The sequence below is a fragment of the Pristis pectinata genome, chromosome 2 (genome assembly GCF_009764475.1).
Source record: "Pristis pectinata isolate sPriPec2 chromosome 2, sPriPec2.1.pri, whole genome shotgun sequence".
In the NCBI taxonomy this organism is placed as follows: domain Eukaryota; kingdom Metazoa; phylum Chordata; class Chondrichthyes; order Rhinopristiformes; family Pristidae; genus Pristis; species Pristis pectinata.
The window spans coordinates 139,293,356-139,318,900 of NC_067406.1; the positions used below are offsets into that span (position 1 = coordinate 139,293,356).

The 25,545-nt window shown below is 45.7% G+C and overlaps 1 protein-coding gene across 1 annotated transcript in view; it reads left to right on the forward strand.

Moving 5' to 3' along the window:
- The window catches only part of pdlim5a (PDZ and LIM domain 5a), a 240,481-nt gene that overhangs the window by 58,866 nt on the left and 156,070 nt on the right, over nucleotides 1–25,545 (forward strand). Inside the window, exon 3 of the mRNA XM_052041064.1 lies at nucleotides 24,079–24,230. Within this exon, the coding sequence (XP_051897024.1) occupies nucleotides 24,079–24,230 (152 nt within the window). The remainder of the gene's footprint in view (nucleotides 1–24,078; nucleotides 24,231–25,545) is intronic.

The window sequence follows — 25,545 nt, forward strand, 5'->3', positions numbered from 1 at the left end:
TTAACTGAGCAGCTGCAGCGGCTTAATCTGATTGTTTTACAAGATAAATGAAAGGCCACCAGCCAATAGAAACTCAGTCTTGGATAGAACCAAAATATCTCACTTGAAAGGTTGGGTGTCAGAAATTAGTGGATCCATTGCTGTCTATCTGGTCTGGGGTTACATCAGGTCCAGAGGTGCTTATGGAGTAGTACAGCACAGAACCAGGCCCTTCGGCCCAACTCGTCCACGCCGACCAAGTTGCCTGCCTGAGCTAGTCCCATTTGCCTGCGTATGGCCCAAATCCCTCTCAACCTTTCCTGTCTGTGTACCTAAATATCTTTAAAATGTTGTAATTGTACCCGCCTCTACCACTTCCTCTGGCAGCTCAATCCATATACTCGCCACCCTCTCTCTCTTTAAATCTTTCCCCTCATACCTTAAACCAATGCCCTCTAGTTTTACACTCCCCTACCCTGGGAAAAAGACTGAGGCCATTCACCTAATTGATGCCCCTTGTATATAAGAGACGAGCTGCCCTCGCTTACGTGTACAAAAAACATTGTCCCATTCAGCCACACCTCTGCTGCTTGTTTTCCACACGACGTCGGTCACTGTGGGTCAGGCAGCAGTACACTTGTTGTAGTCCATGCTCCTTTTGATTTCCTCCATGGCTGTGATTTTCTCTGTTTGTTACCTCCTACAGCCCTTCACTTCTTCTCTGTCATTTTTGCATTCTGCAATCTTGCGTATGCCTAGTTTTTAATCAACCCACCACTACAAGACCCAGTTACCTGATTGGAAATATTTCTGTAGGAGACCATTTGGCCCATTGAGTCTATGCCAGCACACAGAGCAATCCTATTTCACCACTGATTTTCCATGTAACCTATTTTCCCCACATTCCCATTAATTCTGCAACCTACCTACACCCATGTCTTATGAGGATAGGTTGAGTGAGCTCGGGCTTTTCTCTTTGGAGAGGTGGAGGATGAGAGGTGACTTGATCGAGGTGTACAAGATGATAAGAGGCATAGACAGAGTGGGTAGTCAGAGACTTTTTCCCAGGGTGAAAATGGCTCGCACGAGGGGGCATAATTTTCAGGTGATAGGAGGATGTCAGGGGGATTATACAAGGGGGATGTCAGGGGGTAAGTTCTTCAGGGGTGGTGAAGGCGGATACGATAGGGTCTTTTAAGAGACTTTTGGATAGGTACATGGAGCTGAGAAAAAAGGGCTATGGATCTCTAAGGTAGGGACATGTTTGGCACAGCTTTGTGGGCCGAAGGGCCTGAATTGTGGTGTAGGTTTTCTATGTTCTATGTTGCTAGAGAGTGGTGGGTGCATGGAGTGCACTGCCAGCAGAGGTTGTGCGGGCAGATACATTAGGGACATTTAAGAGACTCTTAGATAGCCACATAAATGATAGAAAAATGGAGGGCTATGTGGGAGGGAAGGGTTAGATAGATCTTAGAGCAGGATAAAATGTCGGCACAACATCGTGGGCCAAAGGGCCTGTACTGTGCTGTAATGTTCTATGTTCTACGAACCCACACATCTTTGGGATATGGGAGGAGGTAGGAGCACCCAGAGGAAACTCGCGCGGTGACAGGGAGATTGTGCAAGCTCCACACAGACAGCACTGGAGGCCAGGATTGAATCTGGATCACTGGAGCTGTGAGGCAGCAGAGAGCTGTGCTGCCCAAAAAAACTAACAATAATATCTTAAAAAAAATGTTTTTAAAAAATTACCCAGGTGTTTCCTGCAGAGTTTTATAACCCAGTCACTTCTGTAAGGAAAGTGTTACTTTCATGTTGTCATTAAACTGGAGATTAAATATATCACTACACAAAAACAATTTGCCTTCAATGGATCTCAGTATGTATCTAATTATAGTACCTCTCCTAAAGGAGGAGATAGGCAAGCAGAGAATCGCCACTTGATCAGTGCACTACTTCAAACAGAGCTTTGCTTTAGTATCAGACTGATGCTTCTGGTCAAACAGCAAAGCAAGTCGAGGAGGATCAAATAGGCAGGTGGAGTTCTGTACCTTGCACAGGGCAGGCATCTGAGGAAAAAGGGAACAAAGGTTAATGCTGATAGACTTAGGTCAGAGGATGAAATGAAGCATAACCACTAGCGTAGATTGATTGGGCCAATAGACAGTATCTGTGTTGTATATCCCATACAAAGTAAACATCATCCCTATGGCATGCTACCATCAGTGTCATCTGGGATGAGGCTTTTTTTTGAAACAACAAGACACCATTTTTTAAATAGTTTCCATTCTTCCTTCAACCTCAGTTGTGGAAATATTTGAGAGCAATCCTAGGCAAGTTATTAATAGCTGTATTTGTCAGTCTTCCTTAAGCCTCTGCATTAAAATGAAAAGTCATGAATGCTGTAAATTTGAAATACAAAGAGCAATTGGGAAGGAGCAGTAGGGGCAAAGTCTATCCAGTGTTCCTTTACAAAGTGGATTGAATATGCTGTCAGTAATGCAACCATGAAGGTTATCGAGGTCGTTTTTGACACCATAGATGTTGTTCGTACGGAAGGGGTGTAGTTTTGCATTGGCGATTGAGCTCTTACAAATTGCCTCTGGCTTTGTTTCCCATTTGTATGGGCTTCCATTGTCTCTTGCAGTTCTGATGGGGTCCTGCATTGTTGAGCTGATATCCTTGGGTGAAGTTCTTTCACCTTATCTAGGAGGATACTGCACATCTCTGGGTTTGTACTCGATGGAGTTCAGAAGGATGATGGGGGAAGATCTCGTTGAACCCTACCAGGTACTGAAAGGCCTGGATAGAGTGGACATGGAGAAGATGTTTCCATTAGTAAGAGAGTTTTGGATAGAGGGCAGATCCTCAGGATCCCTTTGGAAGTGAGATGGAGAATTTCTTCAGTCAGAAGGTGGTGAATCTGTGGACTTTGTTGCCATGGAGAGCTGTGGAGGCCAAGTCACTGGGTGCAGAGATTGATAGGATTTTAATTGGTTAAGGGTTAAGGGGAGAAGGGGAGAGAATAGGGTTGAAAAAAATCAGCCATGATTGAATGGCGGAGCAGGCTTGATGGGCCTATTTCTGCTCCTATTTCTTATGTTCCTGCTCACAATTCTACTGGCTAACTTCAGCTTCAAATGATATTGCAAGATCAGAATAAAAGTACAAACCAATGAACCAGCTCAAGTAGGTTGTAAAACAACATATCATTACTTTTTTTTCATTGAAGCGTATTCCTTAAAGTGCGAAGCTGATGTGGTGGTTATTAATCCAGCTAAAATAGTTTTATGGGCCAAAATAAGCATTTTTGGAAAGAGTGACCCCCATAAATCATCTCGGCAACTGCAAGATTCTGGAGGAACTGGGCAGGTCAAGCAGCATCTGTGGAGGGAAATGGGTATTCAACGTTTCGGGTCAAAACCCTTCATCTGGACATCTTGTGTCCCCATGAATCATCTGACAAAATCCACGCACAAAGGGAGTGGCACTGATTGGATGCTCTGACCTTGGGTGTGACGGGCACCTGTTGTGCAGTGTTCCTCTTCAAGCAATCTGCTGGCAAGAGAACTATCCAGATGTCCTAATCCAGTCTCTTGCCTCTTAACCAGTATCACAAGAACCAAATACACAGCCATACGTCCCATTGCCGGTTAATTTACTGATTGGCTGCTGTGTTGGGCTGTCTGCTGGATTGAATTAATTTGATTGCAAACAATGTCAAGGTCCAGTATTTGTTGTTTTCTGCTTTAGTGCTGCCAAGACTGAGGAAAAGTTCAAGGTGACAGAAGTTTCCGAGTTTTTTTGTGACGTCTTATCTGATGTGGATGATGAATTGGTTCGTTTCCAAATATTTCTCCCAGTGAAGGAAATTACCACAGGAATTTTAAAAGGGAAACAATAACTAATGAACACCATTTCTTTTCTCTTTTTCTTTGTGGTCCGTCTAATTCAGATCCTAGTTGCTTTATTCCACTAGCTGGGTTCCTCTATATCACCCTCCAACTTCTCTTCCATTCAAGAACGCAGAGAAGATTTACGAGGATGTTGCCAGGACCAGAGGGCTCGAGTTATAGGAAGAGATGGGCCAGGCTGGGTAGGTCTTTATTCCTTGGAATGTTGGAGAATGAGGGGTGACCTTCAGAATTGTTTAAAAAAACATTATGAGAGACATGGATAAGGTGGAAAGTTAACAGCCTTTTCCCCAGAGTAGGGGAGTCCAAGACTAGGGAGCATAGATTTAGGGTGAAGGGAACTGAGGGGCAATTTTTTTCCACACAGAGGGTGGTGAGTACATGGAATGAGCTGCCAGAGGAAGTAATTGAGGCAGGAACAATAGTATCATTTAAGAAGCACTTGGATAGGTAGATGGAGGGGCAGGTTTTGGAAGGCTATAGGCCAAATGCAGGAAATTGGGACTAGCTGGGTGGGCACTGTGGTCAGCACGGTCTGGTTGGGCCGAAGGGTCTGTATCCGTGCTGTACAGGTCCATGACTCTATTCAAACCAGTTTTATTCCCTAATTGGCAATATTTTCAACTGTCTTTCTTGTGCTCTGTGAATCCTGATTCATGTTTCCCCAGCCATTGCTGTATATCAGTCCACAGTTAAACCTCTTTCATGCTCTAGTGTTGTCGAGTCTTGTTAACACCATCTCCCCAGTTCCCTTTGGTGTCATCCTGCCATTTTTCCAATGAGTGATATGCAGTCGAGCCTTGGCCTGCTAACAGCTCCAGGGAATTGTTGACTACTTCTTCAAAGCAATGTTTAGCCGTGATATCTTGCACTAGCTGCTGCTAACTGCAAGTGGCAGTCCTCTTAACTTGGTCAAAAACTTGTGGCATTGAGACCTACCCGAGGGAATTGAATCCAAGCTCTGGTCTGACGCTCAGATGTGGCGCCGAGGGAACTTTCTTTAATTGAGATGTTAAACCAAGGTGGCAGTGTATCTGAACTTGCAGCTTGCTGCTAGACTCTCCACTGAGCCCAGCACTGATGTGTTGAAGAGAGGAGCTGAGTAAACTTCCCACTTGGCCCTCAACTTTATGTCTGGGAGTGAGGGCTGGTATACAGGAAATGAACCACACATTGTAATGGGCTTGAGATTAGTATTTTCCTGTTTTTAATTATTTGTTACTGTATTTTTTATTCTAAGAGATAAGATATCTTTATTAGTCACATGTACATCGAAACACACAGTGAAGTGCATCTTTTTGTGTCGAGTGTTCTGGGGGCAGCCCACAAGTGTCGCCACGCTTCCAGTGCCAACATAGCATGCCCACAACTTCCTAACCCGTACGTCTTTGGAATGTGGGAGGAAACCGTAGCACCCGGAGGAAACCCACGGAGTCACGGGGAGAACGTACAAACTCCTTACAGACAGCAGTCGGAATTGAACCTGGGTCAGTGGCGCTGTAAAGCGTTATGCTGACCGCTACACTACCGTGCCTGCTTCTTTTGAGGTTTAAAAAAAATTATGCACCTCTTTGGCTTTTGAATCTGTCTTTCAGAGATCTTAAAACCCTTTTGTGAACAGTGATTTGTCATGGTTTCACTGCCTGAGTCCAAGTTACTGCCTGGAGCCCACTCTCCAGGGAGCTCCAGGCGGTAACTTGGAGCCCACTCTCAAGGGACGTCCCTCGAGCGAGGAGGGTCAGCTCAGCTCACTCAAGCCCTGGGAAAAGTACATGTGGGTGAACCACATGGGTGGGGTCCATCACAAACCAGCCCACATAATGTAGAGACAAAGTGGGACTGCACACACAGTAAATTGGATCGAGTCTGATGCAGAATGATCCAGCACTGAAGGTGACCATTTGGCCCAACGTGCCTCTGCTAACTCCTTGGAAAAAGTGATCAAGTCAGGCCCATTTTTTTGTTATTCCAAAATAAACTTTATTCATCATAAAAAACAAACCATATACAACAATAAAACAGTGCAAACCTTTACATTTGTGTTCGGATCAACCATTAGTGTTACCTTCTTATGTAAAAAAACACAGCACCGATGCCACTCGTGTGGCTCCCTGGGGAGCTACCCCGATCCCGTATTTACAATACTTAAGGGGCTTCCTTGCCTGACCCTGCCCCTCCCTCTCCAGTGGCAGAACTTGGCTGCCAAGTGGCTACTCTCTTCTTACCACAAAATAAACAAGTCTGCTGCTAACACCCAGCTGTGCTTTAGTTGGGCTTTTAACACCCAATTGTCCAGTTAATGGGGAGGGCATGCATTCAAGGTGAGAGGAGGTAGGATCAGAACAGATGTCAGGGGCATGTTTTTTTACTCAGAGAGTGGTGGATGCCTGGAATGTGTTGCCTGATAGGGTGGTGGAGGCACATTCATTGGGGGCTTTTAAGAGGGGATTGGATGGGCACATGAATGAGAGGAAAATGGAGAGACATGGGATTTCTGCAGGTAGAAGGGATTAGTTATGTCAGCAGGCATGGTAGTGTAACGCTTTACAGCGCCAGCGACCCAGGTTCAAGTCCGGCCGCTGTCTGTAAGGAGTTTGTACGTTCTCCCCGTGTCTGCGTGGGTTTCCTCCGGGTGCTCCGGTTTCCTCCCACATTCCAAACACGTACAGGTGAGGAAGTTGCGGGCATGCTGCGTTGGCGCCGGAAGCGTGGCGACACTAGCGGGCTGCCCCCAGAACACTCTACGCAAAAAGATGCATTTCACTGTGTGTTTCGATGTACATGTGACTAATAAAGAAATCTTATTTTACAACATAGTGGGCTGAAGGGCCTGTTCTGTGCTGTACTGTTCGATGTTTTATGACACCCTCGGGTCAATTGGAGTTTGTGGGGGGGGGGGGGGGGTTTGAGGGTTGAAGTTGATAGACGACCACCTGCCTGAGGCATTTTTCAGCTCCTGCACGGAGCTTTCCTTGTGGTTTTCCACATGGACCACTCCAGCTAATCACTGGTTGTTTCTCTCATGGTGTCGGTAGCTGCCTTTGAAGATGACGAGCCCGTCTCTTTTTAAGGTTATGAGTGTCCATCTTTTAAAATGGATGGTGGATTGGACTGAAGGTCTTTGTTACCAATGGGAAAAGTCCGACAGGACGACAAACACTCCAAGATTTTGGAAATCTGAAGTCTCAGCGGAGAATGGTGCAGCCAGCCAGCAGATTGGACAGCATCCATGGAAAGAGACCCTCCTTCCTTCCTCATAAATTTGTTTTATTTTTAACTATACTTGCAAAATTGTGCTTTAAGATAAGATCATAAGATATAGGAGCAGAATTGGGCCATTCAGCCCGTCGAGTCTGCTCCGCCATTCAATCATGGCTGATTTCTTTTCTTCTTCTTTCTTAAACTTTCTTAAAATGTGTACTGTCCAAACTTGAGAGCTAGGGCCTTCTCGCTGACATATGAGGTAGAATGAGAGTGCATTGGAGAGAATGCTCTGGGAAGGCTTGAAAGGAGAGGGGAACATTGCGCATGCTCGGGTTTCTGGGCTTCCTGACAAAAATTTGAGGACTTTCCAACATCTGCGGCAATCCGAACACTCTATGTTAATTGGTTGGCATTTCTCGGTAAAGAAGATAAGCTATCTAGAATCTCAGCTGCTTGATTTTAATTTTAACCCTGCCGCAAGAATAGCACTCAGACCCCTGTACAAAACAAGCTCTCGAGATAATCCACTGGAATTTTTAGAATAATGCCAAGCCCTTAATAAAAAAACATGCAGCAAAAGCAACAATCTACTAAAAGGATATCAACACTCTTCCTGCCCCTTTTAGTCACAGTTTCTATAAATAAAGCACGGCAGAAGATGGGGGCATTTAGCCCAATGACTCTTGATCTCTAGCACATAAATGTCTCCTGAAGGTTACTGAAGCAAATGCTGATCAGGTAGACCTCAGCAGAATGACTCTACCCTGTCTTTTCCTTCACCAAGGGAATCGCATCTCTCTGCGTGAGTGCGGACGGAGAATGACGTAATGCTAAAGGAGACCAGTTGGCCCATCCTGTCTCTGCTAAATTAGCTAACCTTTAGCCCATTCTGCCTGCCATTGGAACCACAGCTTTGCAGTTATTTTTGGATCACCTATCCAAGTACCGTCTAAATCATGTCCACATCTAGCTTGTCTGTTTGTTGAAGAGTTGAATAAGTTTGGCCTCGGATATTTTTTGTGGGAGTGTAACTGCTAGTGTTGGGAATCACTTCATTGTATGGTCCATCTGTTCTAACTGTGGAGCTAAAACTATAATTATACACTGAGCTATTGAATCTGAGATGGTGCCGAGCGCATCACTGACATTTCCTTCATGCTTATGGATTGCACGTTGAGTTTTTATTGTCTGCTTCTTGGAAAATAGGGATCACTGCCACCCAGGAGGTCAATTTTTTTAAAACTGGGTTTGAAGTCCAGTGCTTCTAAGACACTAGCTCCCCATTGCTGATCATCTAAGAGATGGAGAGCGCTCCTAACTGACATAGTCATACTTTGGAGAAGTTCGTAATTGCCATTTAGACATCAATTATTCATTCCTGTGCCATGATTTGTGAGGATCCAGTTGGAATTGGCTTACCATTGTCACTGGTACCGAGGTACACTGAAAAACTTGTCTTGCATACCATTCATACAGATCAATTCATTACACAGTGCATTGAGGTAGTTCAAGGTAAAACAATAACAGAATGCAGAATGAATTGTTACGGAGAAAGTGCAGTGCAGGTAGACAATAAGGTGCAAGGTCATAACGAGGTAGAGTCTGAGGTCAAGAGTCCGTCTTATTGTACTAGGGAACCGTTCAATAGTCTTATAACAGCTGGGTAGAACCTGTTCTTGAGCCTGGTGGTATGTGCTTTCAGGCTTTTGTATCTTCTATCTGATGGGAGGAGAGAGAAGAGAGAATGATTGGGGTGGGTGGGGTCTTTGATTATGCTGGCTGCTTTACCAAGGCAGCGAGAAGTGTAGACAAGAGTCCATGGAGGGGAGGCTGGTTTCCCTGATGTGCTGAGCTGTGTCCACAACTCCCTGCAGTTTCTTGTGGTCACGGGCAGATCAGATGCCATACCAAGCCATGACACATCTGGATAGGATGTTTTCTGTGGTGCATTGATAAAAATTGGTGAGTGTCAAAGGGGACGTGCCAAATTTCTTTCGCTTTCTGAGGAAGTAGAGGTGCTGGTAATGTTGCCTTCGATGTTCTTCGATGTTGCCTAGTCCTTTCACAGCTTCAGAACTACCCAGCCAATGAAGTCCTTCTGAAGTGTTTGTAGGCTGCTGTGGAAGGCTAGATTGCATAGAATCCAGGGAGCGCTGGCTAATTGGATACACAATTGGCTCGATGGTGAAGCAGTGAGGGATGGCGGAAGATTATTTCTCTGACTGGAGGCCTGTAACTAGTGGTTTGCAGACTCTATGTTGTGGCCAACATGGCAGTTAATTTGCGCACTGTTGACTTTTTGGTAGAAGGAAGTCCTCATTTAGCTTGCACTGGGTATGTAAGTGGACAGTTCTTGGGCATTGTTGATCATGAAAACCTTCAGGCTAACTAATTCTGCCTGAACAGTTTACACGGAAAGCCCATCAGTTCTGTGTTCGGAGACCTGCTGAGGTTGAAGGGCATGGCACAGGAACAGGCCCTTCGGCCCACCAGATCTGTGCCAACCATGGTGCCAATCTAATCCCATCTAGCTACACATGGTCCGGTTCCCTCTATTCCCTGCCTAAATGTCTCAGAAACATTGCTATGGTTTCTGCTACCTTCTCATATTCCACATTTCCTTTTGACATAGCAGGATGCCATTTGGCCCATCGAGTCCAGGAAAACGCAATTCCCCACTTTCTCTGTAACCTTTAACCTCTTCCTCCATGACCTTTAAACACGCCCCCCCTCCCCCCCAGATTCTCCTGACACCCATCTGTACTTCAGGTAATTCTCATAGCCAGCTAGCTTACCAGTCCGCATGCCTTTGGGATGTGGGAGGAAACTGGGAGTACCCAGAGGAGACCCATGTAGTCACAGGGAGAATGTGCAAACTCCACACAGACAGCACCCGAGGTCAGGAATGAACCAGGATCTCTGGCGCTGTGAGATAGCAGCTCTACCCGTTGTACCTCCTCCGCTGCTGGTTCAAAACTGGAGTATATTTGGCAGGTTTTGATTCTGGCTGCCACAGGTTCTCCAGTTTCACATTTATAATGTGCTCGTAAGTTGCTGTATTGACCTTAATTATCCAGACGTAAATTAAGCCTCTCAATGCTGATGTAGTTTTCGATTTATGGCTTATTTGATGCCAGTTTTGATATCAGGGTTACAGAACTTTCTCTCATCGTTAAACTTTCCTTGGTATAATTTTCATTGCTTATCAGGCAATTTCACTGACCATTAAATATGAGGCTTAACTTTTTTCCCAAATTACTCTGGGAAAACTCCAAATGTTTGAGCAATCACAGGCTGCTCCAGTTCCTTGTCTCCCAAATATGCCAGAGGTAACCCCCGTTGTTATGGAGTAACACACAAAATTCTGGAGGAATTTAGCGGGTCAGGCACCATCAATGGAAGGAAATGGACAGTGGACGTTTTGGGTCGAGACCCTTCATCTGGACCGGTCCAAGTGAAGGTTCTCGACCTGAAACGCTGACTGTCTATTTCCCTCCTCAGATGCTGCCTGACCCACTGAGTTCCTCTAGCATTTCGTGTGTTACTCTAGATTCAGGGGCAGACACAGTAGTGTAGCGGTTGGTGTAACACTATTACAGCACCAGCGACCCAGGTTTAATTCTGGCCGCTGTCTGTAAGGAGTTTGTGTGATTTCCCCGTGTCTGCATGGGTTTCCTCCGGGTGCTCCGGTTTCCTCCCACATTCCAAAGCCGTACAGGTTAGGAAGTTGTGGGCATGCTATGTTGCCGCCAGAAGTGTGGTGACACTTGCTGGCTGCCTGCAGAACACTCTATGCAGAAGATGTATTTCACAGTATGTTGCGATGTACATGTGACTAATAAAGAAATCTTATCTCATCTTATCTATTCCAGAATCTACAATTTTGTGTCAATATTGTTATGGAAATTGTCTAAAGGAGATGATGTGCTCCATTTTACAACAAGGCAAAGACTCTGTAGTAAAATGCAATAACTACTTATTAGAAGCATAAGAGACTACAGATGTTGGAATCTGGTGCAAATAAAACAAACTGCTGGCAGAACTCAGTGGGTCAGGCGTCATCTGTGGAGGCGGAGGGCTGGTCGATGTTTCAATTGTCCCTTTGTCTCCACAGATGCTGCCTGACCTGTTGAGTTCCTCTAGTTTTTGTTAAGCTATACTTATTGATCTTGGGACAGAGAGCAATTTGAAACTTCTTATCAAAACTGCCAAGGGAATCAGCAGACACAAGACCCTACAGATGCTGGAATCTGGAGCGACAATCTGCAGGAGGAACTCAGCAGTCCCAGTCCAGGATTTCAACCCGTAAACATCGACAATTCCTTCCCACCCCACCCCCCAGATGCTGTTCGACCCGCTGAGTTCCTCCCTCAGATTGTTTGTGGCAATGAAATAGTCAGTTTTGTTAAGAACTGGCTTTAGTAGCACACCTTTCATTCGATTGAGCAACTTTATGCCATTTCCAACATCTGCAGAATCTCTTGTGTCTTGTAGTGTAGTCTTGTTGCATTTTAGAAAATATGGCGGCTAATTTAGACCCATAAAGTTGCCAATGACTAGATACTGTTGTTTCGGTATTGGTTGAGGGATGTATATTGATCAGATAGCTCTGCTCTTAGTAGAGAAGCCATAGATCCTTGGGTTGACATGCAAGAGGAGATGGAATCTTGCTTCACTATCCCATCTGAAAGATCACGCTTTAACCATAAGACTGCAGATGCTGGAATCTGGAACAACAAACCATGTGCTGGAGGAACTCAGTGGGTCGAGCAGCATCTTGTGGGGGGGGGGGGGGGGGGAGGGTGTAGGGGGAGGGAAAGTATTGTCGATGTTTCGTGTCGAAACCCTGCATCAGGACACAAAATCAAAATCATTGGGGTGATGTTCACTCCCCAGTCCAGATGAAGGGTCTTGACCCGAAACGTTGACTGTCCATTTCCCTCCATAGATGCTGCCTGACCCGCTGAGTTCCTCCAGTGTTTTGTCTGTTGTTCCAATGTAGTACTGAGGCGCTGCTGCACTATTCTAAGTGCACCTTTCGGAAGAGATCTTAAACTGGGATCCCGTCACTTCTTGCACATGGACCTGAGGCTTCTTGGCTGTGGGGCTCGAACTTGGGACCTTCTGACGGAATACTACCAACTGACACACAGCTGTCACTGTGCGGATGAGTTAAATCTCGCTCATTTGCTCTCCAAGTGTCTGAGTCAAAGAAGTGAGTGAGGTCAAAAGGCAAGAGTTTGCTTTGAACGAGTTGGCCATTGAATCCTGTAGCAGTGTTGCAAGAGTAGCAAGATGGAGCTCAGGCTGCTCCTGTTACCAGTTCTTTTGATGAAGGCTGGTTAGATATTCCTGTGAGTAAATTAGGGACTGAGATCATGTGTGTTGACCTGTTGCATTTGACTGTTGGTGTTGGAACCTGCTCCTGAGACTCCATATGTCTAATAATGGGTGTTCTTTGTAAAGCGGACATGGGCACTGCATTTGTTTGGACTTCAGCAATTATGGAGTCACAGGGCACAGGCAGGCCCACTGCACTACCCATGAGGCAAACTAACCCAGTACTGATCCTATTTTATTCCCCCCCACATTCCCTACAACTCCCAGGTTCTACTGCTCACCCCTATGCACTAGGGACAATTTACAGTGGCCGGTTAACTTCCCAACTGCATGTCTTTGATGTTTGGGAGGAAACTGGCGGACCCGGAGTAAATGCATGTAGTTTACAGGGCGAATGTGCGAACTCTGCGCAGCCAGTGCTTAAGGTCAGGATTGAACCTGTCGCTGGACCTGTAAGACACCACTCTGCCACCCTCCAAGGATTCCTTGCAGCATCATGTCTTGGCACCCAATAAATTTCAGTGTAGAATGTTAGGGAGCTGTGGGAGATAACCTTGGTTGTGTAGTCTAAGTGCTCGGTTTGTAGGGTCTGTGCATTGGACTCTTGGTTCTCTTAACCTGTGACCGAGGATGAATTTCTCCCCTGTAGTTTCATGCCCTTCAGATTTGTCTGAAAGGTTGTGGATACCGTGAGAGAAAGGATGATGTTTACATCTTGGAGAATGAAGGGTAGAGTCCACCTTTAGCATAAGGTACTTTCTCTCTTTCTTACATATTCCAGCAATCTGTCATAATAGCTTGATCGACTAAACCATCTATGGAAGGAAATAAACAGTCGACATTTCAGGTTGAGACCCTTCATCAGGATTGATGAAGTAAATCAGTTTATTTCCCTCCATAAATGCTGCCTGACCAGCATTTTGTGTGTGTTGCTCCAGATTCCAGTATCTGCAGAATCCCTTGTCTCCACTAAACCGTCTCATGTTGTTTGCTCTTGGTGTGAGGAAAAATATTGTTTTGGCTGTGATGCATTTTCTTCTAGGCCAAAATGTTTAAATTTCTTAAGATGTTACTCGTCTTAATGCACGTGATCTTTTTCCCCAGGGAAAGGGAACCAAAAACGAGAGGGGAAAGATTTAGAAGGGACCTGAGGGGCGACTTCTTCATGCAGAGGGTGGAACGTTTGACGTTTAGTTAAGAAAATGGATAGGAAAGGTTTAGAGGTATACGGGCCAAATGTGGGCACCTTGGTCAGCATGGACCATTTGGGCTGAAAGGCCTGTTTCCGTGCTGTATTATTCTGACTCTTTTACCCAGATCTTTGACAAAAGGATCACCCAAGAGATTATCCCTGCACTGTGACAGGATGTGTACTAGCAACCAGTACACAGTTGTCAAAATGCTGTCTAACCAGTTTGTTCTCAATTTAGCCCTTCCTACTCCTCTCACCTAATTATCCTTTGAAGTCTCGGTGTTCTTCCATTGTACATGTCTTTAGTTTTAATGTTACCTTCAGCTGCCTTGGGTGAATTTCCCTGAACCCTGGCCTCCATCTCCTCACTAACTTGTCTTTCTCAAGTCCCAAAATCTCCTTGTGTAGCTTGGGATCAAACTTCAGTTAATGTCATTCATCTGAGATGGAACTTGGTTTTTATCACACTCTTGTATTTCAGTTCATTAGATAAATTCAGTGGCCACTCCAGAGCCATTGAACTTGTTTAGGATCAACTCTAGAACCATAAAACCATAGAACACTACAGCACAGAAAACAAGCCATTCGGCCCTTCTAGTCTGTGCCGAAACGGTATTCTGCTAGTCCCATTTACCTGCACCCACTCAGGATCCCAGATCTCTTAGCTTCATAATTGATGATTTCTGCACCTTTTGTGTATCTACCTGTTCCTTAGTTTCCCTTTGTGCTTGATACAGTGAACAAGGTCCTATTCATTTTCATGTGGTTTTGATCTGTCTATGCTTTTTATTCCTGAACACACACTATCACAGTCCAACTCACTGGGCCTCTCAGTCTGGCACCAATCATGATTCTGCACACTTTGCATTGCAAACATGTATTTAAATCTGTACTGTTGGGACCTGAGTTTGCATAGAATGCCATGCTCCTGGCATCTTTGAGCTGTTTTATCTCCAAGTACCAAGCAGCTTAATTTAAAGTTCTCACCCTACTGTTCAAATACCTCCACAGCCTCACTTCATTCCTCTGTCTCCCTATAACCTCCTAAGAAAAATAAACAATCTGCTGGGTCAGGCAGCATCTGTAGATGCAAAGGGATTGTCTACATTTCAGGTCAATACCCTGCATCAGGACAGTTTGCTTTATGCTCCAGATTACAGCCTCTGTCATGTCTCAATAACATCCTCCCAGATTTGGGGTTGTTCTTGAGCGCAGAAAGTTAAGGGCAGGTTTAAATGTAGTTTGCAAAACAGTGGTCCATGCAAGGCAGAGGAGAAGATATTAGGGTTAATCCCATTTCCCAGCTCTCAGTCCACAGCCTTAAACTGCTCATCCAAGGATCTTTTTAAATGTGATGTGTTTCTGCTTCAAACGCCCTGAAGTGGTAGCTCTGAAGTGAGTGGAGGTTGGATGTATTGTTGCCAGGGCTGGAGAATTTTAGTTAAGAGGAGAGACCTATCTTAGTTGTTTCCTTTGGAAGAAGGGAGGCTGAGGGGAGATTGACAAAATTTATGGGAGGCCTAGATTGGGATAATAGAATTGACATGTTTCCCTTAACAGAGAGATCTGTAACTAAAGGGCATGGATCAAGGATAATCGTCAGAAGGACTAGAACATAGAACAGTACAGCACAGGAACAGGCCCTTTGGCCCACAATGTTGTGCTGAACTAATTAAGCTGATGACACCTTCTGCCTGCACATGGTCCATATCCCTCCATTCTCTGCATGTCCATTTGCCTGTCGAAGAGCCTCTTAAACACTTCTATCGAATCTGCCTCCAGCACCACCCCCAGCAGTGCATTCCAGGCACCCACCACTCTGTTATCTTTACAAAAAAAACTTGCTCCACACTTCCTGTGAACTTTCCCCCTCTCATCTTAAATGCATGCCCTCTAGTATTAGACATTTCGACCCAGGGTGGGGGGGTGGGGTGCAGGGAATGTGGTGGGAGATACTGCCTGTCTACCTATGCCTCTCATAATTTTATAAACCTCTGTCAGGTCTCCCCTCAGCCTTCGCTGCCCCAGAGAAAAGAAGCCTAGATTGTCCAACTCCTTGGAGCACATGCCCTCTAATCCCAGGCAGCATCCTGGTGAACCTCTTCTGCACCCTCTCCGAAGCCTCCACATCCTTCCTGTAATGGGGTGACCAGAACTGAATGCGATACTCTAGATGTGGCCTAACCAGAGTTTTATAAAGCTGCAACATAATTTTCTGAACTCAGTGCCTCGACTAATAAAGGCAAGCATGACGTATGCCCCTTTACCATCCTATCGATTAAGAAAATAGGAGCAGGAGTAGGCCACTCAGCCCCTCTAGCCTGCCCCACCATTCAGTATGATCATAGCTGATCTACCCTCGACCTCAACTCCTCTCTGTGCCAGATCTCTCACTCTCTCTCTCACTCTCTCCCTCTCGCGCTCTCCCTCTCTCTATCCCCTGATCTTTCACAAATTTATCAGCTCCACTTTAAATACTTCAAATGAGCTTTCCATGGGTGCCTGGAAAGGTGGTGGGGGTAGAAACTCTAGCCACAATTAAGAAGTACCTGGATGAGCAGGGACATGCGATAGGCTGGAAGGGGGATTAACTCGAGTAAATTTTTGGCTGAGGGGGACAAAATGGGCCAAATAGTCTTTGCCAGTACATCCATTTCTAGGAAAGGAAAATTTATTGGCGTGTGGGGAAGGATTGACTGTTGAGACTGGTTGGCTACCTTTTTCACAGGCATGAAGGAGACACAAGAGATTGCAGATGCTGGAATCTGGAGCAACAAACAATCTGCTGGAGGAACTCAGCAGGTCGAGCAGCATCTGTGGGAGGAAAGGATTTGTCAACGTTTCAGTCCTGATGCAGGGTTTCGACCTGAAACATCGACAATTCCTTTCCTCCCACAGCTGCTGCTCGACCCGCTGAGTTCCTCCAGCAGATTGTTTGTTGCTCTTGAGGGCATGATGGACTGAAAGGCCTCTTTTTGTGCTGGAGGTTTTAAACAAGATGCTGGGCAATCAACTCGCCTGTGGAGTACAGAAGTAAATAATATTAAATCACTTTGTCATCTTGGGTAGAGGATTTACATTTTGCTGTACTGCTGCATCAGGACAAGCTGATATTTCACTTTGTGCTGACATCAGCCAGGCTGTTTTTGAATGCTTGAAGTTGACCATGAGGTCACGTTACTGCAAGGCAATGATGGATGAAGTGGAATCCATTAGAACTGATTTCTGGATTGGAATCTGGTTTCCTGTCACTGACATATGTTGTGTAATTTGCTGTTTTGTGGCAGCAGTACAGTGCAAGACATAAAGACAAAAATTACTATAAGTTACCAAAGTAAATAGTGCAAAAGAGGAATAACGAGGTAGTGTTCGTGGGTTCATGGACCGTTCAGAAATCTGATGGTGGAGGGGAAGAAGCTGGTTCTGAAACATGTGTGGGTTTTCAGCTTCCTGTACCTCCTCCCCAGTGGTAGTAACGAGGAGAGAGCATGTCCCAGGTGGTGAGGATCCATTAATGATGGATGCTGCCCTCTTGAGGCGCTGCCTTCTTGAGGCACCGCCTCTTAAAGGTGTCCTCGATAGCAGGGAGGGTTGTGCCTGTGATGGAGCTGGTTGAGTCTACAACCCCCTGCAGCCTCTTTCAATCCTGCACGTTGCAGTCCCCATACCAGTTGGTGATGCAACCAGTCAGAATGCTCTCCACTGAACATCTGTAGAAATTTACAACGGTCTTTGGTGACATAGCAGAATTTTTGGTGACATACCAAAAAGATGTATTTCACTGTGTGTTTCGATGTACATGTGACTAATAAAGATATCATATCTTATACCATATCCTCAAACTTCTAATGAAGTCGAGCCACTGGCGTGCCTTCTTCATGATTGCATCAGTGTGTTGGGCCCAGGGTAGATCCTCAGAGATGTTGACGCCCAGGAACTTGAAGCTGCTCACCCTTTCCACTGCTGACCCCTCAGGGAGGACTGGTGTGTGTTCTCCCGACTTCCCCTTCCTGAAGTCCACGATTAATTCCTTGTTCTTGCTGATGTTGAGTGCAAGGCTGTTGTTGTGACAGCACTCAACCAGCTGATCTGTCTCACTCCTGTACGCCTCCTCATCGCCATCTGAGATTCTGCCAACAACAGTGGTGTCATCAGTGAATTTATAGATGGCGTTTGAGCTCTGCCTCTTCGTATGGGAGACTGACTTACTCTGTTCCATCCCCTGGCCAAGGTGGGGTACGTGGCAGCTTACCATTGCAGAGTGGCTTATACTTGTGATCAATTATACCAATACACAATGTAAAAAATGGCTGCTTTCTTTATCAGACACCTGGAATACTGGCTATCCTCAGCTGTACACCTTGTCCTTAAAGGGGAGACACTGGTCTTGAAAGGGATATGCAATAAAATAGCTCAACTACAACATATCAATGTTATGTTGTTATGTTGTTGTTGAGCTATTTTATTGCCTGCTTAACTGCCTGCTTTTCTCCACGGATGCTGCCTGGCCTGCTGAGTTCCTCCAGCATCATCGTGTTTTTCATCGCGATTCCAGCATCTGCAGTCCTTTGTTTCTCTAACAACATTACATCTGTCACAAAGTCAGAGGTACAGCACGCAAACAGGCCCTTCGGCCCATAACATCCAAGCCAACCTTTCTCTCCATCTACACTAATCCAGCTTGTCTGCATTAGGGTTGTACCCTTCTATGCCTTGTCTATTTAAGTGTCTGTCTAAATTCCTCTTAATCATCGAAATTATATCTGATTCCATCATCTCCTTTGGCAGTGCATTCCAGATATCAAGCACTTTGTGTAGACAAAAACTTACCCCTCAGATCCTCTTTAAAACACCTTCCTCTTGAACCTCTGCAAGGTGGCGCTGGAGCGTGGCGACACGTTGCAAGCGTTTTTACCTGTACTACATCAATGCACTTTGTACTAACTCAGTGTAACTGCACTGTGTAATGAATTGACCTGTATGATCGGTATGCAAGACAAGTTTTTCACTGTACCTCAGTACAAGTGACAATAATAAACCAATACCAATACCATCTGCATTATCCATGCCTCGCATAATCTTATATGCTTCTGTTGGGTCACTCATCAGCTTCCTTCACTCTAGGGGAAACAATCCCCACCTACCCAATCTGCCCCCCATAAGTAAAGTCCTCCAATCCAGGCAACGTCCTGGTGAATCTCCTCTCTGCACTCTCCAGTGCAATGGTATCTTTCCTTACTGTAGATCCTTTGGTGTGATATCAAGCAAGTGGGTCATTTGAGGCTCAGTGCTTGTGTCCAGTAACCAGTGTGCATTTGCTTGTCATGCACAGAGCTAGGAATGTGATTTTTGTCCTATGCCCTGCAAATGCCCCTCCAATCCTGAATGGGTGGGCACTGCTCGTCCAGGATGATCCAAACCCATTGTTCTTGCAACTTCTCGCTCAGGCCTAAGTCATTGGGTGAACTTCAGAAAATTATAGCTGAGTTGCATTAAGTTTGAAGAAAAGTAATATTGACTTTTTATTGGTGGTAATTTGCAAAGAACTCAGTGGGTATGTTCACTTCAGGGGGAGCGTGATTGGGGGACACATCTTAAAACTACACAAATGCATACATTTAAATTCTCGTTTTTTTTCAATACATCCATGGGATGTGGACATGACTGGCAATACCAGCATTTATTGACCATCCCTAATTGCCTTTGAATTGAGGCAGATGAGATTTAGCTTCATCGTTGGGTCTGGGGGCACTTAAACCAGATTGGGTGGGGGTGCCAGTTCCTCTTTGAGTGAACCAGGTGGGTTTTCACAACAATCCAGCAGTTTTGCCTAACACGGAGACATGAGACTGCAGATGCTGGAACCTGGAGCAAAAACCACAGGAGGAACTTGGCGGGTCAAGAAGCATCTGATCCTTTTGCCTGATCCACCTGATTCTCCCCCACTGTTATAAGATTATCGAACGGACCTCTTGTATGATGAGACGGACTCTTGACCCCACAATCTGCCTCGTTATGGCCTTGCACCTTATTGTCTGCCTGCACTGCACTTTCTCTGTAACTGTAACACTTTATTCTGCATTGTGTTATTGCTCTTCCCTTGTATTACCTCAATGCACTGATGTGATGAAATGATCTGTATGGATGGCATGCAAAGCAAAGTTTTTCACTGGACCTTGGAACACGTGACAATAATAACCCAATTTACCAACTGCCTCCACAGATACTGCTTGACCTGCTGACTCCCTCAAGCAGTTTGGTTTTTGCTCCAGTTTCTTAGTAACTGTTATTACTGGCTTTCGTTTTAATTCTAGATTTATTTAATTACTTAAATTCCCCAGCTGTTCTGGTGGGATTTGAACTCGTGTCTCTGGATCAATGGTCCAGAACTCTGGTTGTTCGTCCTGTAACTTAACCATTGTGCTACTGTGTTCTGAGGAGTCTTTCACCTCTGTCACATTTTCCAATACCCATTCCTTGGTGTTTCCAGTTCATTGCTGCAGGTTCTGGGAAGGGGGGTCAAAGGAGTTCAGAGACCTTAGGAGCAGGTCAGATGATCCCACCTGTTGCAGGCACGGTAGTGTAGCGGTTAGCGTAACGCTTTACAGCGCCAGCGACCCGGGTTCAAATCCGGCCGCTGTCTGTGAGGAGTTTGGAGGTTCTCCCCGTGTCTGCATGGGTTTCCTCCGGGTGCTCTGGTTTCCTCCCACATTCCAAGGATGTACAGGTTAGGAAGTTGTGGGCGTGCTATGTTGGCGCCGGAAGTGTGGCGACACTTGCGGGCTGCCCCCTGAACACTACACAAAAGGATGTATTTCACTGTGCGTTTCAATGTACATGTGACTAATAAAGGTATCTTATCTGAGGTTGCATGATCCACAATATCTGCAACATCTCCATTTTGGAAGGACTTTGCTTATTACATTGTTACACCCAGGTGCTCAGTACCTGAATACACTGCTCAAATGTGCGTCGTTGAGGTCAATCACTTGGATTACTCAAAGCCCATTATTGACAGGCAGAGTGCATAGAGCAACACAGCACAGATACAGGCCCTTCGACCCAACCAGTCCATGCCGACCACGGTGCCCACCCAGCTAGTCCCAATCTCCTGCGTTCGACCCATATCCCTCTGAGCCCCTCCCCTCCATGTACCTATCCAAGTGCTTCTTAAATGATACTATTGAACATGCCTCAACCACTTCCTCTGGCAGCTCATCCCATATACTCACCACCCTCTGCATGAAAAAGATGCCCCTCAGGTGCTTTTAAATCTTGGTCAAAGCCATAAAGAAATCTGGTGACGTGTTTCTGTTGCTCCCCACCACTTCCCCCATAGACTTGTTTTCTCCCATTTATACAGCAATAAGCTGCAAATCTCTACATTGGTGTTGAGCAAAGGTCACTGATTTAGTGCTAGTATGTGACGTGATAAATGCTAGCAGGTGCACAGAGTGATTTATTCATCTTCATGCATGAGTGGAAACTTCCAGAACAGCTTAAGCAGATTTGCTCTTGCAGGATAATACACTGGGGAGACGAGGCCTCTGTTCTGCAAAGTGTGGAGTTCTCCTCTGTGGTGTCCATTAATGATCTTTGAGGATAGATGTTAATTGCAATTTCCTTTCTTGGGTAACCCCTGTGTAATGTGGTCTGGGAAAGGCAGGCAGTACTTAATGTTCTGCAGTCACTGCTAAATCTGTACCACACAGCTTTAAGACCCCCTTCTGTGAAGTGCTCAGTAGTTCTGTGGGTTACACACTCAGAGTCATAGATACAACATTTATACAGCACGGAAACAGGCCCTTCGGCCCAACTGGTCCATGCTGACCAAGGCGCCCATCTAAGCTAGTCCCACTTGCCCACGTTTAACCCATAACCCTTTAAACCTATCCATGTACCTGTTCAAATGCTGTTATTGTACCTGCCTCAACCACTTCCTCTGGCAGCTCATTCCATATACGCAGTACTCTCTGTGTGGGGGAAAAAATTGCCCCTCAGGTCCCTTTTTAAATCTTTCCCCTTTCATCTTAAACCTATGACCTCTAATTTTAGACTCCTGGGGTCTAAATGCACTGCCTGGGGTGGTGGTGGAGGCAGATACATTGAACAGGTTCAAGAGCTTGTTGGATAGGCATATGGAGGAACGTGAGATAGAGGGATATGCGGGAGGAAGGGGTTAGGTAGTGTGAGGGTGGTCTGATGGACGGCATGACACGGTGGGCCGAAGGGCCTGTTTTGTGCTGTATGGTTCTATGGTTCTACTTTGGGAAGAAGGCTGTGACCTTTCATCTATCTATGCCCCTCATAACTTTACACACTTCTATAAGGTCACCCTCAGTCTCCTAGGGTCCAGTGAATAAATTCCTAGTCTGCCCAACCTCTCTCTATAACTCAGTCCCTTGATTCTGGTAATATTTGTGTAAATATTTTCTGCACTCTTTCCAGCTTAATGACTAAAACTGTCCACAATACTCCAGGTGCGGCCTCACCAATGTCTTGTACAACTGCGGCATTATGTCCCAACTTCTGTACTCGGTGCCCTGACTGATGAAGGCCAGCATGCCAAACGCCACCTTCACTACCCTGTCTGCCTATGATGCCACTTTCAGCAAACTATGTATTTCAACTCCGAGGTCCCTCTGTTCTACAACACTCCCCAGGGCCCTAAAGTTCACGGTGAAAGTCCTACCCTGGTTTGACTTTGCAGCCTCTCCTCCATGGACTCTGTCTATACTTCTCGCTGCCTCGGTAAAGCAGCCAGTATTATCAAAGACCCCTCCCACCCCGGACATTCTCCCTTCTCTCCCTTCCCATCAGGCAGAAGATACAAAAGCCTGAAAGCACGTACCACCAAGCTCAAGGACAGCTTCTATCCCACTGTTAGAAGACTATTGAACAGTTCCCTAATACGATAAAATGGACTCTTGACCTCACAATCTACGTCGTTATGACCTTGCACCTTATTGTCTGCCTGCACTGCACTTTCTCTGTAACTGTAACACTTTATTCTGCATTCTGTTATTGTTTTCCCTTGTACTACCTCAATGCAGTGTAATGATCTGTATGAACGGTATGCAAGATGATTTTTTCATTGTACCTCGGCACATGTGACAATAATAAACCAATATACCAATTCAGTGCCCCTCACCAGAAACTTGACCGTAAAGCTGAAGAGGTGCTGCGCTGTTGAACTCCTGGATGAGAAACTCACCTCAGACTTTTGCTGCCTCCTTGGGTGAGCTGTAAAGATCACTCGTCGCTGTTGCGAAGGTCACCAGATTGTTACCAATCACAGTGCTGTGCATGCGAGCTGAAAATGAAATGAAACTGCAGATGCTGGAAATCTGAAATAAAAACAGAAAACGCTGAGAAAACTCAGCAGGTCAGGCAGCGCCTGTGGGAAGAGAAACGGTCAATGTTTCAGCTCTGTGGACCTTCATCAGAACTGGGAAAGAAAGAAAACTAAGTTGGTATCAGTGGCAGGGAAATGAATAAAACTGCAGATGCTGGAATCTGAAACAATGAAAATACTGGAAGGACACAGCAGGTCAACCAGCATCTGTGGAGAGAGAAAAACCAGTCAACGTTTCGGGTCAGCAACTTTCATCAGGACTGAATCAAAATGTCGATTGGTTTCTCTTTCCACAGATGCTGTTCGAAGGGCTGAGTTCTTCCAGCATTATTGTTTTAGCCTCAGTATCAGAGAAGGTGGGTGGGGGGTGTTAGATGGAACAATGGGAATTTCTTCGCTTGGGGTGAAATGAGGAGTAAGGGACAGTTAAGCTCCTTTGAGTGATGTGTTGCTAATGGCGTGCCGTCTGTACAATGTTGTATAGTCTGCTTACTGGGATCAGGGTACAAATGAAAGACAATGGAACAAATGGATGCAGATAGAACCTAGAACAGCACAGGCTCAGGACCTTTGGCCAACGGTATCTGCAACAAACACCATGCTGAATCAAACTCAACCTCTCTTGCCTGTACATGATACATATCCCTCTGTTCCCTGCATATTCGTGTCTCTATCTAACACCATTTTGCTCATCTCCCTTCGCTCACAAATTTCTGCGCAGTTTTTTCTGAGTGTTGATAATGATCAACTCTGAACTCGCCTCATTGGCGGCTGACTTCTAGGGCAGGCACGGTAGTGTAGCGGTTAGCGTAACGCTATTCCAGCGCCAGCGACCCAGGTTCAACTCTGGCTGCTGCCTGAGGAGCTTGTACGTTCTCCCCGTGTCTGCGTGGGTTTCCTCTGGGTGCTCTGGTTTCCTCCCACATTCTAAAGACGTACCGGTTAGGAAGTTGTGGGCGTGCATGCGTGGCAACACTTGCGGGCTGCCCCCAGAACACCCTATGCAAAAGATGCATTTCCCTGTGTGTTTCAGTGTACACGTGACTAATAAAGAGATCTTGTCTTATCTTACCTTTCTCTCATTCTTTCTGCAGCTGTTGGAAGGTGGAAAAGCTGCACAGGCCAGCATTGAGGTTGGAGATGTGGTTCTGTCCATCGATGGGGTCAGCACTGATGGGATGACTCACCTGGCAGCGCAGAACATGATCAAGGCATGCACTGGGTCCTTGAAACTCAGCCTTCAGAGGTGAGCACCCATCACCCGCTTTTCCGGCACCCAAGTTCCGTGAATCCAAAGGGCAATGTTCAGTTGGAAATTGGCTTGTGTCTTGATGAGTCAACGGGTTGGGAGGGTCATTATCTTCGCTGTAATCCAACTCATGTACAGGTAATGAGGAGACACCAGCTGTTTTCCCCCTTGGTCCCAAGTCATTGATTCCTCAATGGAGTTGGTGACTTTTATGTTTAGTTAATACTGAAACCCTTCATTTAGCTGTAAAGTCAGGCTCTGGGGTGTGGGGGAATTATCTGCGCTCCCTAGACAAGACCCTTGGTGCAAATAAGCAGGTTGACACCAGAGTTGAAGTAAAATTAACATGGAGAGAAGTTGGTTTGAGTGCATTGCTATTTGTAATAAATGGTTCACTTTTTTCTAAGTTCCCACAGTTGTACATAAAATCATTTCTGATACATTTTAAAAATGAGATCTCAGCATAGGAAATGATCACAAATGTCTCACCTAGGTAAGTGTAAAGTTTGTTCATGTGATTTCCAACTTTGGTTATAAATGCTGATGTTTCTAGTTCCACTGCTAGCCTGTTACCTGTTGGAATGGTGGACATTCTAGAGGGGACGAATGGCCTCATTCTGTCTCTGCTGGGTAGAGAATCTGGGAATCGCTTCCCATCAAGTTGAGTGCTGTGCTGAGGGAAGGGATGCCACTGAGAGGAGATCTAATCGTCATTCTGACTGAATGAAGCAATTGGCTCTGCCCAAGACCACGAGAAAATAGGACCAGGAGTAGGCCATTCGGTCCATTAAGCCTGTCCTGCCATTCAATATAAACATGACTCATCTGCCCCAGCTCTCATCTCCTCTGTCAGCTCCCTCTGACCCTCAAGTCCACGATCATTGAAAAATGTATCTACCTCTAATGATCTAGCCTCCATAGACCTCTGGGGTAGAGCATTCCAGTGTTTCACCAGCATGGGTTTGCCAGAGGAGAATTGCATCGTCTGCTTCCCCTTCTTAAGGCTGCACTCTTCACTGAAGCAATGGCAGGCTGCTTGCTTCACACACAGGCTTGTCTCCCACCGTAGCTGGTTTGAGTGGCCAAGTCTAATCCCTGTCCCTGACACTGAGCTGGGCAAGGGGTGGGATGGGGTGAGGCAAAGGGGAGGCTTGGGGTGTTTCCAGAGACTGGGTGGAGAGCTGAGTTGGAATTGTGAGACTAACTCAAATGAAAAGACCTTGTTTATTATTCTAGCAGTTGTGGAAGTGATGATAAAAAGCAAATCTGATTCCAAGTGTTGAGAGGTCTATTGTAAGTTGTATGTTTTAAG